Source organism: Solanum lycopersicum, chromosome 5 (genome assembly GCF_036512215.1).
Source record: "Solanum lycopersicum chromosome 5, SLM_r2.1".
NCBI lineage: Eukaryota > Viridiplantae > Streptophyta > Magnoliopsida > Solanales > Solanaceae > Solanum > Solanum lycopersicum.
In genome coordinates, this window is record NC_090804.1 from 65,704,982 (window position 1) to 65,725,456 (window position 20,475).

At 32.5% G+C, this 20,475-nt stretch overlaps 3 protein-coding genes across 3 annotated transcripts; 1 reads left to right on the forward strand and 2 right to left on the reverse strand.

Annotated features, from left to right (window-relative positions):
* The first annotated feature begins 4,426 nt into the window (after positions 1 to 4,426).
* Positions 4,427 to 7,079, forward strand: LOC101268763 (metacaspase-1-like). Its single transcript, XM_004239932.4, has 5 exons — positions 4,427 to 4,915; positions 5,682 to 6,012; positions 6,106 to 6,226; positions 6,320 to 6,529; positions 6,665 to 7,079. Exons 1-5 carry the CDS (start codon positions 4,549 to 4,551, stop codon positions 6,722 to 6,724), a joined length of 1,089 nt encoding a protein of 362 aa, XP_004239980.1. The 5' UTR covers positions 4,427 to 4,548; the 3' UTR covers positions 6,725 to 7,079.
* Positions 7,080 to 7,976: 897 nt separating this feature from the next.
* Positions 7,977 to 14,504, reverse strand: LOC101268282 (ATP synthase subunit delta, mitochondrial). Its single transcript, NM_001328351.1, has 2 exons — positions 14,050 to 14,504; positions 7,977 to 8,573 (listed from the first exon to the last, which is right to left on the reverse strand). Exons 1-2 carry the CDS (start codon positions 14,305 to 14,307, stop codon positions 8,229 to 8,231), a joined length of 603 nt encoding a protein of 200 aa, NP_001315280.1. The 5' UTR covers positions 14,308 to 14,504; the 3' UTR covers positions 7,977 to 8,228.
* Positions 14,505 to 15,328: 824 nt separating this feature from the next.
* LOC101267995 (translocase of chloroplast 34, chloroplastic) lies at positions 15,329 to 19,870 on the reverse strand. The gene is made up of 8 exons (XM_004239929.5): positions 19,708 to 19,870; positions 18,007 to 18,111; positions 17,708 to 17,815; positions 17,492 to 17,616; positions 17,084 to 17,348; positions 15,973 to 16,041; positions 15,732 to 15,893; positions 15,329 to 15,624 (listed from the first exon to the last, which is right to left on the reverse strand). The coding sequence occupies exons 2-8, from the start codon at positions 18,103 to 18,105 to the stop codon at positions 15,547 to 15,549; spliced, it is 906 nt and encodes a 301-aa protein (XP_004239977.3). The 5' UTR covers positions 18,106 to 18,111; positions 19,708 to 19,870; the 3' UTR covers positions 15,329 to 15,546.
* Positions 19,871 to 20,475: the final 605 nt, after the last annotated feature.

The following is a 20,475-nucleotide window of genomic DNA, read 5'->3' on the forward strand; positions in this document are numbered from 1 at the left end:
TTTATGTTCTTTTCTTAGTTTGCATAAAAAAAAACTCTAAGTTAAAGACTTTCTTAATTGGTTCATGTGCACTATCAATATAGGATGTATTCTTTAAGTTTGTATGCCTATAAGTGCTAAATTTATCTTTAAAAAAAAAAGAAGTCTAAGATTGATTCAGATATGTTAAGGATGAGGCTTAACTTTCTCCTCCTCACTTGCAAGCTTAGAATATTACTTTTTTATGAACCAAACACATGATACGTAAAGAGAGTGATTGTAAAATTTAAATTAAAGAGGATTTTTATATGTACTGATATCATATCGAAATATGTAATTATCTTGTTTAAAGCTTTAAACTATAAATATCATATAAAACACCTTGATATAAACAACAACAACACACCATTATTAATTTATTTTATTTTGATAACCCAGCATTATATGATCGGAGATGATGTGGCTTCGTGCCTGATTTAGGACCCAACTTGTTGGGTTATAACCCATGTTTCAGCCAAAGCACATCATCTAATAATTGAAATCATTCTCTATTTATAATTTTCAATTCTCTTTTTTTTATTTTCAATTCTATTAAGAAATGAATTAAAATTTGTAATTTTATTTAGAGTCGATTTTGGATTTACAAGAAAAAACATTAAGTTGAGCAGGTCATAGTTTTGGATCTAATTTATCTTTAGAATCTAGGTCAACCTTGGTTTAATTTTGGGTACAAAGAATATATATAAATATAATGAATGGACAAGTTTCCTTCAATAAGTTCCCTAAGAAACACGAATTAAAAAGTTTAATTAATTTATATGAACTTCTTAATTATAACAAAGTAATACAGTTTGCTACTTAGGTATTGAAATCATTTAAAATTTAAAAAAACTCGATAATTAATTTATGTAATTAAAGATCAAAATTGAATGTTAACATTATTTCACATGAATATTTAATATAGTGTAGCATACTAAAAAAATATAAAGCTTTTAAGTTTAAATAGTAATTTTGTTATTTCCAAAAAGTAAGAATTAATTATGGTCAATAAGATGTTGTCATTTGTTCAATATATTATCTTGAATGTTATTGGAAAAAAAAAATTCATAATATTAAATTTTGAGTTATTTAATCTAAAATTCTAAAATATTTCTGATAAGAAGTTGATATTCTTTATTTACTTTTTTATATGTATAAGTTTTGTGTTTTATTCTAACAACGTTGAATATTATTCTAAGTGAAATAAATCATAAAAGAAATATGGCTAATGAAAAGTTCAAATAAAACTTAGGTTTTTTTTAAAAAAATTATTTATTTATTTATAAACTTAGGTATTTCATTAAGGTGTTTGTGGTTCTGTTGATGATTGGACTAAAATTACCTTTTTTATTTAACTCAAAGGTTAAATTTGTGTTAGCCGACAATCATAGGGACTAAAACTGAAATAAAGCAATAGCTCGAGGACTAAAATTGTGTTTTTTCCCTAATGGAATATAGCAAAAGACATTTTTTAGTTACAATATATCAAAAAACCTTATCCCAAAAATTAGAAAATACATTTTGTTTGCAAAAAGTTATAGCATGTTTTATTCTCTCAACAATTATTTAACAAAGTCAAAGATCAATAGAAGCTTCTACCAAGTTGAATTCCAATAGTCTATCTCGTGATAAAGAGGTTTTGACCAAACTAATTCATTATATAAAGTAATTTATTAAAATAATATGTTTTTTTAAAATTTTACAAAATTAATATAAACTTATTTCACAGTAACACTTTAGGGTAGATTTTATTTTATAAAAGCTGATAGCGTTAGATTGATATACGTGACTCACCGAACGTTTTAGGAGTAAGACGTCGCTCAAAATAACGTTTTAGCAGTAAAACGTTATTCAAAATAACGTTTTAGGAGTTAAACGTTACTGTGAGTAACGTATATCAATCTAACGCTGTTAGTTTTTAAAAAAATGAAATATACCCTAAAATAAAACTGTGAAATACATTTATACTAGTTTTGTAAAATTTTAAAAAAATAGATTATTTTAATAAATTATTTTATATAATGGTTTAATTTGATCAAAAATTTCATGTTAAACTGCCAAATAATAATAATCATTATTAAATAATAATAATAATAATAATAATAAATAAATAAGAACCAATGAAGTCAATGATAGTTGAAAGTCATGTGTCATATTTACAATTATTTTTATTAAGGAAAAGTTAAAGCTCCATGAGAAAAAAAAATTCCTCTAACAAGGTACCATGATATAAAACATTTTATATTTACGAAGAATTTAAAAATCGCATTTTAAAAATATGATATAATTCATGTTTTTTTTTGTTTTCTCCTTCTTTTATATATAAAGATGAAGATGACCAAATATACTACTCCTTTTGTTGGGATTTGCTTGACTTAATTTCAAGTACAACGATTTTCATTAAAGTTTGATATGAATTGAGACATAAAATATTTATTAAAATAAAAGTTATATATTTAAAAATAATATAAAAACTATTATAAATCAAAATTAATGATTCAAAATATTCAAAAATTTATTTTAAAAATTGAGGTTAAAAAAGATAACTTTAACATTCAAATAGTAATTACTACAAACAAATTGAAACAAAGAGAAGATAGTCTCCTCTGCTCATCTATTAATATGTAGTAACATCAATTAGCATTCAGATATTATCTTATTCTTCGATTTTTAATATTACTAGCTGCTTTTCTCGCTTTACTATTTTTTTTATCGTTATTTTCTCTTCAATCTGACATGAAATAGATTTATTTTAAGTTGAAAATAATTTATCTATTAAAATAGTCTCTCTGTCTTTTTGAATAGGAGTAAGATTAACATACATATTTTACTGTCATAATATATAAACAAGTCTTTTAATGTCAACTGACATTTATACCCTCTTACTTTGGAAGTGCACAAATACACTTAAATTTGTATAAATTTGAACAAGTAGACATATACGTCCTACGTGACATAAAATAAATAGGATGACATGTAGTATACAAATTGGCCTCATAGAATGCATCTTCTTCAACTTTATATAAATTTAAATATTTATATTATACATGTGAAAAAATGAAGAATATGTACACAAATTAAAGGCAAATTAAATGACGTATTTATATATATTATTAATTTGACTATTCTATGTATTGCTCTTAGGGGAGCAAAGTGTTTGTAATGCCTATAATGGAATCTTCTAATTATGATTAACAACTTATATAAATTTCATGGTGGGTACTAGGGGGAATTTATGGCATAGACTAGAGGATCTTATACTTGTGCTTTTTCTACTATTAACATTTAAAACTTGTAAAATAATTTAAAATGTAATCTTATGGAGTACTGTGTAAAACACTTTTTAGCTTACTATACTTTTTCGGAGAAATGTACAAGTATTTTTTTAGACTATGATCAAAATTTTAGAGATACACTTTAATTAAACTAAGGTCTTATTACCCCCTGAATTTTATATTATTTTTTTTTGTAATTTTGTGCATCTTTTTGGCTTACGTGACATCCAAATATCTCTCACGTGCCTCAATTGCGTGCAGTTACGGAATATGTCACGTAAGACCAAATGTGCACAAAATTACAAAAAAAAAAGTTCAGGGAGATAATAGGAGCTTAATTTAGTTAAAGTGTCTGGAATTTCGATTATAGTCTAGGGGGTACTTATACATTTTCCCTACTATCTTTTTATGTGGTTTTGTCTGCTTCGTGAATCTTCACTTTTATTAATAATTTCTCTCTTTTTTTTTTGTCCCTAAACATGTGTTTTTTTTAAGAAAAAAAATAACTATCTATTGAAAAACATTTTAATTATATGTACAGCTATATATCTAGTATGAATCATTTTGATAATATGTATCGTTGTCTATATAAACAGAAACAAGTGAATCATCGCTTTTGTATGAAATAGTAAAAACTCAAAAGTTAATGTGATTAAAAGTTGATGCACTAGTTGGTTGTCAAAGTGTTATGTCTAGTATTCTTGGGGTAATCTAATAGTGTAAACAAAATACATATTAGCTTGATAAAAAGGGTTGGTTATCGATTCACGTAAATGAAGTAGCTTATTTACTCAATACATATATACGCGCGCGCATATAGTCACAGTATTGAAAAGTAAAATTTATCAGCGAGACAAATTATGTAGCTAAATAATAAAAATTTTCGTTAGTCTATTTAGTGATGGATTAACAATAGATTCTGTTAGCTTACGAGCGATAAAGTTCATAGCTAATTTAATTTTTCATGCAGAGATATACTAAAATCTACTAAATTTTCTGCACCGGACTTATTTATTATTATAATATTAACTTAAATTATTGTAAAAACTCATAAACTCCACGTTCTAAATCAATTTCAAAGCTTAAACCCTTTTTAAAATACTTATAAATAGAAGCTTACTCACCCATTTGATGCCAAACCAAATATCAAAATATTGAATCTTGACCTCTATCTCATCTCTCTATTTATCTTTCTTCATAATCTTTCACAAACTTCATTATTCTTTTTAATTTTCTTAAAAATAATTATTTTAAAATGATGAAGTTTGTGGATTGTACCAATTGCAACACAACCTTACTACTCCCTAAGGGTGCTCAGTCGATGCGCTGCGCAATATGTTGCGCAGTAGTATCGACTGACACAACCGAATCTCGAAAGACGAGCCGATTAACAACATACATGAATAATTACTTTCCTATGTTACACGGCCGCACATCTCCTGCGGCCGGACAGAAGATTCAACCCCCTCCGGCCTTTGGCCGGAAGAGGGCTTTGATTATTGGAATTACATATAAAAATACTAAAGATGAGCTCCAAGGATGCATCAATGATGCTAAATGTATGAACTTCTTGCTTGTCAATAGATTCAAGTTCCCTCAAGAAGCTGTTATAATGCTCACTGGTAAAATATCCACTTTTATTACTACTACTTTTCTTTTGCCAAATATTCACTTTTACTGTCAGCGACGAAGCCAGAATTTTAACTCTAGATTATAGAATGATGTTTTAATCTTGTTAATTTTTGAGATATGATGTTTTGAATTTGATAATCAAAAACACATCTAAAGTATTCTTATTTTTTGAGTTTCATACCTGAACATCTGAGCTATCATATGTGCAACCTAAATTCTATTATCACCAATTATTTATCAAAATACACCTCAACTATCCACAATTGAGTTGAGGGTCTTTCGGAAACAGTCTTTCTGTCTCCACGAAGTAGTGATAAGAATTGTGAATTAATTTCTCCAAACTTAGTGGATTCCTTTGGTCTGAACTAAGCATCTGATGCATAGTGTGTTTAATGAGTGTAATCTACTTTAGAATTTCATTGAGTTGTCCCATTAACACATTTAAAGATGCCTATAGCTTTCTCAAATCACACAACTTTAAAGAAAGTGAACCACTTTAGAATCTCACATAGCCAACCTCACTAGGTGGTTTCTTCCCATCTGTCTAACGATTAGTGGATAGAGTTATTTGGTATCTGTGTTGGTGAGGGGTAGCACGCACCCCATGAATTAGTCAAGATGCGTGCAAGCTGAGCTGGATATTGGACACCACGATCATCGCAACAACAACAAAACAACCTTAGTTGTGATTACTGATGTTGACGAAAAAAAAACTCATATTAACTAACCCTAAATCTTCCATTTTCTCACTTACAGAAGAAGAAAGAGATCCACAAAGAATTCCAACTCTACGTAACATACGAAAAGCAATCTATTGGCTTATGCAAGGTGTTAAAGCAGGGGACTCTCTGGTGTTCCATTTTTCTGGTCATGGATTACAACAAAGGAACTACACTTTAGATGAAATCGATGGTTATGATGAAACACTTTGCCCTTTAGACTATGCTAAAAAAGGAATGATTGTTGATGATGAACTAAATGCAACACTAGTTAGGCCTCTTCCTCGTGGCGCTAAGCTTCACGCCATCATAGATGCTTGTCACAGTGGTACTATGCTAGATTTACCCTATCTTTGTAGAATGGACAGGTCTGTGTACATGATAGTACTATGTTTTAGTCCTTTTACTTACTCTTTGTCCAAACTATTAGTAGTCGTTGTTTTACGTTTAATCTTATGCAGAACTGGACGATATGTGTGGGAAGATCATCGTCCTCGATCAGGAACATGGAAAGGAACAAGTGGAGGAGAGGCTATATCTTTCAGTGGCTGTGATGATCATCAAAAGTCAGCAGATACAGATGTAAAGTTCACTTTTTTTTTTCTTTTTTTTTTTAGTCTAAACTTAATCAACCTAAACAAAAACCAATTAAAATGACTTGCTTGTCGATGACAGAGTTTAGCCAAGGTCATGTCAACTGGTGCAATGACTTTCTCTTTTGTCCAAGCAATTGAGCGCGGACAGGGAACTACTTATGGAAGTATACTGAATGCAATAAGATCTTCCATCCGCAATACAGATAGTGATTTAGGTGGCAATATCGTCAGTTCTCTTCTCACGATGCTAACAACCGGGAGAAGTAACTCCGGCTTTGGGATGAGACAGGTAAGTTTAACTTAAGATCATATTGAATTGTCAATATAATCCAACAATCTAGGATCTTAATACATGTACGTAGAGTGTGTACGTAGACCTTACAGTTCATATTACACAAAAATGATGTTTACCTTTTGGTTGCAGGAACCACAGTTGACTGCTAATGAGACATTTGATGTGTACACCAAAAAGTTTTCACTGTAACATCTTAAGCAATTTTTACACACTTCCTGGTTTCATTATAGTATGGGTGCACAGATATCGATTTGGAGTTATCGGAGGGAGAAATCTTAAGTCTACGCCGCTCCTTCAAGCCTTTGAAACTATCGAAAATAAAATCTCTACATTTCGAGTTCTTTGACCTCTCTCTGTATTGATAAATTTACTTAAATTTTTGCTGTTTTCATTTTTTTTTCTTTGTTCTGTTTACTAATCAAAGAACAAATGTAACATTTCTTGGCATAACCTACTAGAGAATATGTGTGAAGTTTTGATACAAGAAATATTTGTATGAACGTGCTACAGTATGGATCAATCGTTTATTCAAAATATTTAACAACATTGTGTCGATTTCTTTGGCTAAAATCATTCTTTAACTATAACTCAAATATAGTGAACATCCTTATATTATCGAAGTGAGCAAAAAAATATTATTATAATAACAAGAATCACCCTTCAATCTATTTTTGTTAAGAAACTAATTGAACCAATAAAAAAAATTAATTTGGACATGTCTTAGCTGCGACTAGAAGATCAAAGTTACCTAAAAGAATAAGGATATAGATAGAAAATGAATTTTTCATTCTCAGAATTTAAATTGTGTATTGTTAGTTTATATGTTTTCTGCATCACTCAATAAATTGGTTTGCAGCTATACGTAAATTTTGATATATTTATATAGTAGGTTCCAATGGTATGCAAAAAAAATTATGTTCAACTATTTAAAGATTTTCTTTAATAAAATATTTAGTATCGTATGTATGTTATATTCAATGCAATTCACATTTTATACATTGTACAGATATGCTAAAAATTTAGTGATATTATGTAAGCATTTAGTTATGAAAATAACAAAATAATACTTTATTTAAAATTGTTGAAGTTGAAGCTGTATTTGACTATAATTTTTCAAAGAATATTTAAAATTTAAATATATTTGTATGAATATGACTTAAATCCTCAATTAATAAAAATTAAAAAAATCGCCTGACTTTGACTAACTTAACCATATGGACATACATTCATTCGACTTTGACACTTTTTTTTTGTTGATGTCAAGAGTTGCTTGAAAAAAAATAGACAAAAAAGATTAATCTTGCAACTTTCTGAGTAATGCAATTATGTTTTTCATTCACTTATATAACACAAGTTTAAGTCATACTTCAGAGATGATTTAAGCCAAAAACTCGTAAAAGCTCTGTAACAGAAACTACAGAGTGAAAATTGGAAACCAACACAAGTGAACCAGACTACTGCATAATTCTTTTTGAACAATCTATTCTCATTACTGCAGTTTAGCGTACAGCTTACATAGCAGCAAATAAGATATGTAAAGGAAAACCTTGTCCGAAGCATTTATTCAAGCAATGCAGGACTTAAAATAGAAATCATCATCATTATCAGCTTACGCGAAAAAGGGTGTAGAAGTTTATCAGTAGGAAACAAAGGAAAATAGAATTCACCAAGGACGAAGAAGGTTGCAGTTTGCTTAACCAGTGAGAGCAGCATTAAGGGCGCTGTGTACATCAATTCCAATCTGGGCTTCAGCTTTTTCTACATCGGTTGATGCAGTGTTTAGCTTCTGAGTGAAATCAGTGAGGCCCTTTTGAACCAAATTGGGGTCGATGCGATCAAGTGGTACAGCTTCAATTGCAATTATATCTGCAAAAGAATTTGCATGAACAAATGCAAATCCACCACTCACAAAGTACTTGTTCACATCATTGCCCTCGTGAACTGATAAAATACCAGGCTTCAGCTCAGCAATTGTCGCTACATGCCCAGGTAAAACACCCATCTGTCCTGTTGTTGCAGGGATTATAACCATGTCAACCTGGATATAATGCAAAAGGCAGGAGCGATCAAAGCTTGAATCAAATTTACAGAGCCATCGATGCACATTCATCATAAAACAATTTGTGGAGCGCCCTCAGAAATTAACCCAAATTTTAATAACGACAAGTTTGTCAAAAAACAGCAAGACTCCACACAAATTTAAGACCAATTGAACTGCTACATTAAGGTTGTTACATTATTCATTTTCAAAAAGAAAATGTCGTTCCATTATTGCCTCATAGCATAAACTCATTACCTAGACCAAGAAAAACCAAATCAAAATATACAAATTCAAGAGCATGTCATTAGTTGTTTTTCCCACAACAATGACTGCTAACTGATTAACTCCTAGAAAAGAAGATTTCACAAGGATTTCTGCATAAAATTACTACTCCCTCCGTCCCAAAATAAGTGTCACTTTAGCAATAATCATACTCACTAAGAAAAATAATAAATAGAAAGGTATAGTTCACCAAGTTACCCCTATTTATTAGTTGTTTCTTGACAATTGAGCATGATTGATAAGTAGTTCTTTAGTACAAAGGTATACTTGGAAAAACATACTAATTTCTGTCTTAAGTTCCTATGGTGACACTTATTTTGGAAAAAAATTTATTGCTAAAGTGACACTTATTTTGGGACGGATGGAGTATTTAGCAAGAATAGAGCCTGTTTGGATGGGCTTTTAGCTTTTGGCTTATTTGTCCTTTTGGCTTAAAAACAAGTGCTTAAAGCACTTCTTCAAAACCACAATTATAAAGTGCTTAAAAGCCATTTTGGCTTAAGCACTTAAAATAAGCCAATCCAAACAGGCTCTAAGATGCAAACGGCTGCAGTTTAAAAAAGACCTTCATGAAGCTTAGATTTGATTCACTGTCAGTGCCACATAAACTTCTTTAATCCAATTGATCCCTCAGGAAACAGTATAAAACCAATATCCAGAGTGGGTACTCATATTGTCCCACTTGACCTGCTTAACATTTTAGAATGTCTCCCAAAATTATAAATATGCCCAATCTCCTTAACTCAAACTAGTAGAGTAGGTCTATTTGTTGTGTGGTCACCCATTTAAGAGCTTAAATTGTTAGAATGGTTGCACTTTGATTTATTTGATTATATCTTCAACACACTTTCGCATGTGGGCCCGATTCTTTTCATGAGCCAAGCACATTGAAATTGTTTTATGAATTGAGGTGTGTGATCACCATCTAAAATTTAATCTATTAAAGAGGGTACACTTGCTATTTTGTTTGATATCTTCAACTGACTTGATAGTACTCCCTCCATTTCAATTTGGTTGTCTTACTTTCCTTTTCTGTCCATTTCAAAAAGAATGCCTCTTTCCCTTGTTGGCAGCTCTTTCATTTCAACACCCCACATGACATGTTTAAGACCACAAGATTAAAAGATATTTGGTACATTCTACATAGCTATAATTTAAGACCACAAGATTCAAAAGTCATCTTTACTCTCTTAAACTCCGTGCCCAAGTCAGTCAAAACCAGATAAACAAATTCGAACAGAGAGAGTATAATGTTTTATGTAACAGTTTTTCCACCAACTATTCCACCTTCACTCATTCAACGTTTATTTAACTGGGGAAGTGTAATAGTGACACTCCAACTACTTATATCGAGACAACGTCCCATCAAACTGTGTTTAGGTTGCAAATCTTCAAGTAATGAGGGGTGTAGAACAGATGAATCACAAATCAAACAACTTCACTACATTAGAGACCCTTTCAGTGGACAGAAAGACCTACTTTACAAGCTTGTAGTAAAGAGGTCACTCCAAACTAGAAATGGTAGAATTAGATTAGGTATGTACATTGTCTTTCTATTCATGAATTCGCAGTCGACCCAATCAAAAGACCTCCTTTATTTTTCTTCTCTACCATCATGCACCATTGTTGTTAAACAAAATTCCAGTTCCAGCAGCCGTATCCTCTTGCACCTTATCACCCTATGAGAGGCTAGTGCTCATCTTTCTTGCTCTTCTCCTCCTAAGAGATCACCCACCCTACACCTTTTTTTAAAGGTAAGATTTTAAAAACAGAACACCAGCAATAAGCTTGTTTTGTACAGAGCACTAACACTATGTTTGGATCATTGTTATCCATTGTATTGTATCGTATTGTTACTATACCTATAATGTTTGTTTTGAGTGTTACTTAAAATGTATAGTACTGTATTGTTAAATTTCGTTGTTACTTAACAATGAAACCCCTGTTTTATGGACAACCAATTTGGTGTGTTCCAATTGTTACTTAATTTCTTTTTTCAATTATATCTTTATATTATATTTTTAAATACTATTTTACCCTTTACCTTAATTATTTAAATCTAGTCAAACCTCCTACCCTAGAATATTTAAGGACGTTTAAGTAAATTTATAAATTACAATACAGTACGCTATAATCAAACAAAGCAATTAAAATGTTATTAAACAACAACAAACAACGCAATCTAGCCAAACATTGTATATATCATACAATACAGTACAATACAATACAATACATTATGAAACAATGAGTAACAATGATCCAAACAAAGAGTAAAGGTAAGCAAAAAAAGCAAAAGTATATCCCTTTTCTAATCTTGAAGGCATTCTATGAGTTCTAACACAGATTTTGTCTCATTTAGAAGTGTTATTTTACAAGACAAAAAATGCAATTGACTTGTATCGTCCAAGAGGAGTTGGATTTGGCTTTAAAACATCTTAATCGAGGAATGTAAAAATTGTCTGACTAAATAGGCAATATGAGCTATTCAAGATGAATGAAGGAGAATCCCTTAAAAGAGATGTTTAATAGATCCACTGACATCACCAATATTCCACCCAATAAACGTTCTTTTGCTTGTCACCTTTCTTTTCCAACATCTTAAAACGTCTACCGCAGTGTCAGGCTTTGCCCAACTAGGGCATAAAAATTTGGGAAAAAGGTGTCATAGCTGGTATGTTACTCGACAGTGTAGAAACAAATGATTGAGTTTCTGGTTGTTCTTCACACAAGTAAAATCACACAGCAAGAAATGTCTTCTTTGAAAGGTGATCCATGTTAAGCAAGCTTCCTTAGCAAAAATCCATAGAAACATGATTTACCGTATTTGCCTCCGATAACATGATCTAATTTATTGATCCTTGCTTGTCAGCATCCTATAGCAAGAATCAACTGTACAGCAGCTTTTGTTGTGTATTATCCAATATCCACAGTAACTTGTCTTCACGACTAGAAAAAACCTTGAGAAGAAACCAGTGAACTATAGAGTTCAGCTACTGGGTTCATCAGTCACTCGAATGCCTTCTATATGTTATGTTCTAAGCTCATCTGTTCTACAATCGTCCAAAAAAAACTTCAGGTATGGTTACCTATCTGAAAAGATCTTGAAATTGTTACTTCAAAATCTAATGCCCAATAAGATATTCCTAACATCATCAATTTTTTAACTAATTCTCTCCAAAACTATGGGCTGCACAGATCTTTTTTTAATCATTATGCAAGGATTTTATACTCTTTTAGATTGTCACCCCATGAGTAGTTCTTGGTACACCAGTAACCATCTATCACATTGTAAGCACTTAAAATTTATTTGGATTAGTTTTTAAGTCTGATTACATGGATTACCAGTTTCATTTGGGTTGAACAGTTTATTTGACTTCACAAATAAAATAAGTCAATTTCATTAATTTCAAGTCCAAGACCTACTTCATTCAGACATCCAAACTCGAGCGACGTATTCAAAATCATGACATCCAAGTCAAATCATAGGCCAATGAAACAATACCACATGCTCAAATGATGTGGCATGTCAAGTCAACGTAAATACCAATCAAAGGCGAAAAAGTGTAAAAATAACATAGTTCAACCAATAAAAATACAATACTATCACATAGCTTTTGTGCTAGATTTGATGACTCAAGCCAACCATTCTAATTGAAGAATTCATCACAAACTACCTTCTCGTGCAACTATAAATAGGAATCCTCTTATAAAGCCAAAGAAATTCGAAAAAATACATCAAGCAAGCTAAAGGAAAACTAGAGGAGCTCTAAAGAAAAGCATTTCAAAATCTTCTTCTACATCTGCAATCTTAGTCAGCGATAGATCGAACAAAGTTCAAGTCAAGATTTCTAGCAGGCGTTTTCAATTCTTTTGTTCATGAAAGTTAATTTAAAATCCTAGTTTGTGTTAGATAGCATCCCTTCCATAATAAGCAAAGAGCCCTTGAATCGATGTCCGTGAGATGAATCAAAAGAGATGTCATTTGGATATCTAGTGCTATCATAGAGAATGCAGCTCGTATCGTCTCTATAGAATACCAAATATTGTAATTTGTAACCTTTTCTTATCTTGAATATTTTGAATTTGTGTTCAAAAAGAATTTGGTACGCTTAGTGGGACAAATTTCTTGTTCCTTTTTTTCTTTTGATGCTTACATGAGTGCTGAAAGAGTTTCCCATCCCAGCACGAAGCGAAATGGTACACGGCATGTTTCAACCTATCCAATCTTTAACGAAAGATGTACATTGTGTGTGCTAACATTTCAATTTATAACAAAAAAGTATGTGGAACATCCTTTTCTTGCATTAGCGAATGAATGTATGAAACGTCCTCTTTTCGAGACTCAAAGAAGGAGTAAACAAGGCATCTGATCCTTCAAGATTTGGTGGAAAGTATGTGAGCATCACATTAATCAATATTTGACAGAGAAATACATCAAACATCCCATTTCCTAAAGCATATTGGTAATACACTCCACTTAAGATGATCATAGCCTTCTCAATTTCTAACTTAAGGACTCTCGATGTGTTCCCTAATTGTCTTGTATCTAGGCACTCACTGGCTGTTACCTATTAGTGCAACATGCATGTTTCGCCTTCCCCTTTTAAATTCATATGTCATTATCAACCAACTTGTACACCAGTTACAGTATAAACCACCTTTTTGAAACTCTCAGTTGATATCTTTGAGATAATCTTCTAGAGGCTCCCAATCAAATTTACAGGCCAGAAATCCCTAAAACTCCACAGCTTCATCTCCTTGGGAGTTTTGGACCTTAAGGCTATGAAGATGGCATTGAACCTCTTTCCAACCCTCTCTTGCTTCATCATCAACTATGGAGCTTGAATCCATGTAAACTTAAGCATGCAAAATAACATTTTCCAGCAAAACTTCATGAACTACAAATCAGCTGAATCTAGATGGAGTATAGTACTCCCTTTCTTCTATTTTACACTACAATATCACCATTTGGAAAGTCAAACAGTCTTTTTTATCACTACAATCTTCTCAAACATTTTCTACATATTTGTAATCATAAAAAAATTCCAAATCAGTAAAATCTATAATTCAAATCGAGAATTAGATTCATTACCGTCATTCCTTAAGGATTCTTACAGATCCGACACTGCGAACACCTATCACATATCAAAAATGAGGAAATTCAAAAAGAAGAGTTGACTATCCATATTACCTCTTTACCAGAGAGTTCAGAAGTGTAAGGAAGGACAAAGTTGACAGTGAGCTTAGACGGAATCGACGATGGAGTAGCCGGTCTAGGAGACATAAACGCAGATGGAGTTTTCGGTGGGTCCACATTAGGAACAACTTTCTTCCAAGCTTCCGCAAAGCTGGAATCTGCAACGTACTCCGCCTGCAGGTCGGTTGCAAATGGACGGCGCCACGTCATCGTGGTGGCTCTGGCTAGGAATCGAGAACCGTGTCGAAACATTGTTCGGTGTGATTACGCAACGGAGATCGACGGCGATTGCAGAAAGTGATCGGAGTTTTACGAGGGTTTGATGGAAATGACTGACCTTTTGGATCTACACTAGGCCCAAATGCAAGAAAATTTCTAAATAGATAAATTAAACATCACATTATTTGAACTATTTTTTTATCATTTTATTAATTATCAATAAAAATTACAAATAGCTCGGTAAAAAAAATTTACATAATAAGACCTAAGAAGAACAAAATAATCAAAAGATCTTCCTAATTTATATTTTCTTAAGGGATATATAAAATGCAAAATAATTTAAGACATAATAAACATGATATTAATTCATTCTTTTACACGATCATTTTAGTTTGTATAGTGTTTATGATGTTAATTTTGACTTTGTATTAGTAAAGTAAATTAGTGAAAAGAAAATTTTCGTAAAGATTTATCCTTCTGTTCTTATTTATTTGTTCATATTTCTTGTTTTAACTGACTTTATTTACTTGTTCATTTTGACAAATCAAAAAAGGACAAATAAAAAATTTCTTTTATTATACCTCATTTAAATTTCTTGAACATTTTCAAGTTTCACTTCATTTTTTTTTGAAATCATAATTTATAACTTTGCTATGCTATTTATTGTTACCTTAATATGTATTTCATTTTTAAGTGGACAACTAAATAAAGACGGGGGAGTAAAGTCAAAATTTTAAAGTCGAATTGTATGATGAATTCAACTTAAATTATAAAAGTGGTAGCATAACAACAGAATCAAGTCAAACATCATTTAACATTCTAAAATGAAAAATATGTTAGTATTATATAATATATATAATAAAAATAAAGAATAATGTCATTATTAATTTTACATATACTATTTGATAAGCTTAACAATCATATTATATAATCAAGTTCCCATTTCTAGTTCGATGTATAACTTCCTTGAAAAATTTACTTTAAGCATATAAGATATTGTCACTAAATCACACGATATCATGAACGTAAGGGGCACGGTACGAGGCCGAGAAACTAGACAAAGTGGACACTGCAATAACTTGAAACAAAATGTTTGGTAAGGGTAAACTAATATGGCCAACTACAACTGCTACAATATTAACAACAAAAGCACAACTGCTACAATATTACCAAAAATGAACAGAACTTATGACAAGGAGAACTCGAAATACTACGGAGAACCAGAAGGGAAATTGAGTTAGTTGGTAACGAGGCTCATCCCGAGGGGTTTGCTTATGCCCATGAAGGTCTGTTCTCTCTTGAAATGTCGTTTTTGATCCACGTCTGGATCCTTTTCACAACGAAGAAATACTGCCAGAGAAACAAAGTCGGGGGGAGAAGGGAATGTTGGTTGTGGTCAGTACAAGAGGGGTGAGTTTACTAGTTGCAACGGAGACAACTTTAGGCGGAAAGCTCACCTGGAATGTTGCGATAAGAGGGATCAGCAATTTGCCCTTATTGTTGGGATTTGGTCCTTCGATCAATTTTTGATCAATCAAGATACCCTTGCTTTGACTTACGACAACTTCGGTAATAGTTTGGAGTATACTGGGTATCCAAGCAGTTCCATTTGGAAGAATCTATTGATCCATGCATACCATGTTAAACAAACATAATATATTACAAAAACTTAACAAGACAGTGCCACGTCAGTCTAACCTTTTCGTCGAGTTCATTCTTGTTACATCTCCCACTGTTCTCAACGCAAACAAGAGGAATTGAAGCAGCCTGAAACCAACGACAGTAAGATAAGTAAAAAAGAACAGCTATGAAGGATACTTCTATAAAAAGCATCATGAAAAACAAAAATGAACATATAATCACTGTTCCAAGCAGGATGCTAAGCAAGATGCCATGTTTGCCAGCTGACTTCTCTAACTATATCCTCTCACTCGCTCATACAGACGGAAAAAAGAAGGCAAAAGATAGCTTTTCACCACTATCATGGTCCCTCTGTTGGCTTCTGAATATGAAGTTCCAAGTTATATTTGCAAATACAAGTATACAGTATATATCTAACACACAACACACTGAAAGTCAAAACTTAAACTAGGGTATGCTCAGTACACTTTTCCACAGTGTTTAACAATTCAGTATAGAGACCAAGGTGCTATTCTTAGAGGAAAAATAACAATACTTATTATCCACCCACTACTCACACGGACGCGTGCTGCACGACACACATGGGGTGTGTTATAGGTGTTTAAACTATTTTAAGGATCAAATGCAAGGAGGATGCCCCACACATACCATAGGAACACCGTGTGCAAAGGTGGAGACGTGAGTTCAGAAGATATCATGTAGCAAAATTGAATGAAGGACTAACAAAAAGATGGGATAAATTCTGGATAATCAGCATAGCTGCTTAACTGGCAGCACCATTCCCTGATAAGTAAACATTTAAAATAACAACTCCTCTCTCGATCTTATTGGTGTTCAATTGAGTTACGCCAGCTCAATTACACAGAAAGGAAGTAAGTTGAGTGAAATGAAGTAAGATTATCCTAATAAGAGTGTCAGGACCAGGCATCTTTGAGTGAAGGGAACTCAAGAGAGGCTCCAGTATCCATGTCCCATTCCCTTTAACCTGACTAGATAGCATCCAGCTTTTCTTTTGCAAACAGAATGGAATAGAGCACAAAAATGTAAGGTAGCTAACAAATGCAATTATGTTGTGCCAAAGAAAATTAGACTCAGGAAAGTGGAATAAGATAGGTAGAACCCTGAAAATCTGCTTCAAGCGAGGAAGGAAGTAGTGATCATGACCCACCTTGATCTCTTGTTTCTTCATTCGAGCTCCCAGGCGGACAATTTTCAGAAGTGCCTCTGATCTTCTCGAAGTGAACTCGTCATAACTCAATCCATCAGGAGGGGAGACCTGAGCATGTGTGAGGACCACAAGTCCTCTACGCCATATTTCCTTGCCGAAACTATCTGTTATGGCCTTTACAATCTGCCTATCCAAATTGTCCACCCTATATGTATCAAGACGATCCACATAAAGCAAAACATCAATTGTCTTGTTCAGGAGGAACCTGTTTGGATCCAGTTACCAAAAGAATTCATTAGCTAGACAGAAGGTGTATTAAAAGTCAGACAAACGACTAGGTATGCCTACCAGACAACTGGAGCTAGATACTTCCCGAAATATTTCTGCATGTAAATACTAAATACTTGCCTCTTTATGAGATCAAGAGCCTGGTCATTGACATATCCTCCTTCAACCAGCCCGGGGGTGTCGATAATGTTCAATGTAAATTCTGCCCATGAACGTGAAACCATCACTGGTCTTGGAGTTTCTGACTGAAAAGCAAGATACATTATTTCAATGTCATACACCGCAAAAAACCGTCTTAACATTTTATTTTCAACTAATTTCTGTAGCAATATGTACCTGAAACGCACTGACAGCAACTGCTCTTTCCCCTAAAATTGAGTTTACAGTTGAAGATTTTCCAACACCACCTTTCCCCATTACTAGGATTGTCACTGTACTTACACTCTACAACAATTGAATATAAAGTATCTGGTGAACATTAAATTTCAATTGCAGAAGAATAAGCCACACGTCAGCCAAATAATTGTGCACAAGTCTCATCTAGACTAGAAATAAAAAAAAAACATAGTTTCAACTGTTCACTCCAGAAAAGACAGATAGAAATTAGCATATCAGATAACGAGAGAGACTCTAACCTCCTGCTTCAATTTTCTTATCAATTCAATTAACTTTGACTGAGTGGCTGAAGGAAACTGCTGAAATCCAACCCATTCTCTTATCACCTGAGATGCCATTGATAGCTAGCATGCAAAACAATTCCAGGTTAGAACTAAAATCTGATGAAATTAGAGAAGGTACAGTAACTAGACATGTAGATTGAACAAAGGAATATCTAAATATGGACCCAGACTACACTAAGGAACAAGGAAGCTTAGGGGAATAAATCCAATCAACTTCTCCTCAATTCTAAAGTATCGGGGTCCTCATATGGATCCTCTACTTTTAGGCCACTCTATTTAGACATACACAATTTGACTAGTCGATTGAACAAAGAAACATCAAAATATTTTATATAATCGTGATGTTTGGGCCAGCTAGCACGCACCTGAATTAACTCCACGAGACACATGCTACCTCCCACCGGCACATATAAAGGGAATATCTAAAGTTAGGGAACTAACTCCAATCAAAAACAAAAAACTAGTCAACTATGCTCGATCCCAAATTTGCTGGGGTCCTAATATGATCCTCTATTTTTTGTCTCTCTATTTAACATACATTGATATCATTCCAATACTTAATAATTTGTTTATTACCACAAATTATTGTTCTCTAAAACTCACGTTTTATCTTGTTGACATGCAAGTCACTAATTAATCTAAACCTTCGTCCCAATTAGTTAGTATAACCTATATGGACCAGTCAAAGCATACAACAAGAATAACTACACTTTAGCCCCAAAAAAGTTAAGTCGGCTATATGAATCTCATTTTTGTCATTTAAACTCATTTTATATCATCGTCATAGGGTTCATTTTACATCATCATCATAGAAAGTGACTTTATGAGAATATAATGATTAATTGAGTGATTCAACGAAATCAACTCCATCATTATACAAAATAAAATAAAAATAAACAACAAATAAAAAGAACTTTATTCATTTTTATCGATAACCGTGGTGTCCGAGCCAGCTTGCGCCAACTCCATCATCATACTAAATAAAATAAAATAACAAGATTTTATTATTCTTTATAACCATAGAGTCCAAACCAGCTTGCGTGTAGCTTGACTAATTACACTTGATACTTGTCACCTTCCACCAGCAACAAATATCATATAACTCTGCCTACCAAGGAGATATCTACCACCTCTCACCAGCAACACATATCAGATAACTCTATCTATCTAAGAGATACCTATTGTCTCCCACCAGCAACAACAGATATCAAATAACTCTATCTACCTAGGAGATACCTATTATCTCCCACCAGCATTAGATATCAAGCAATAGATATCAAATAACTCTGTCTACTCGGGATATCTGACTTCTCCCACCAACAATAGATATCAAATAACTCTGTCTACCTAGGGATACCTACAACCACCAATGTTAGGACAAAATTCTCCGCTGAAATTTGAACGTGAGACCTCACAGTTCTTAACCCACTTCATTAATCCGTGATTGCACAAATAACGAGAATTAGTTCTAGATACACCTAAAATGCTGTTCATGTGGAATACCATGAAAACAAGTAAAGCTACAAGAAAATGAAGAATAAAGCAAAATTACAGCACTAGTTTAAGCAAACTCACCCTAAATCACAAATAGCAGTTACGATATTTAAGAACTACAAAATGAAAACTGGGAAAAACAAAAGTTATAGAGAAACTCACCAATAAGATCGGTAAATAGCTTGTATTTGTTTGGGAGTCGGTACTCTTCACTTCTCAGTGTTGTGATTTGTGAAGGAAGGGCTTAAGGAAAGAGAACGCCCTTATCATTTTCATGTATTAGTCCCCCACCCACCCCACAGAAAAATCATATAATTATAACTTTAATTTTAAAATTATGTTTTTATTCATTAATAAATTATTTATAAGTATAAAAATATTTATTATTTATTTTATATTACCAATTAAGTTTGATTTATTTTGTTAAAAAAGAAAGTTATTTTCGCGGTTTCATTGGTTAGTAAAATTGAAATCGTGGTCATCTGTCTCTAGTTTGTTGATTGATAACATCTCACAAATTAACTAGTTGGATTGGTTTGGGTATTCTGTTTGTGCGAGTCATCTTCTTCTAGGCTTCATTTAGAATTTTAGAGGGAGAAAGATCTTTAAAATTTATATATAATCAAATTATATCACATGAATTGAAGTATAGAAAGTACCTTATATTGAGACAATTTACAACACTCCTCGATAAAAACTAGAAAAATCAAACTTTAATAATAACGATTAAGGCACGTAAATATTATATTAACTCACAAATCGTGACAATACAGATAAAATTATGAATTTTTAATTCTATCAAATCAATGTTCAATAAGTGATTTTTATGATTCATTCAGGGCTCATCTCTAGACGGGGCATTTGCAAAATGTTCCGAAACTCATGTGTGAGGCTTAGTTTCGATAGATTTACTCTTCAAGTGTACGATTG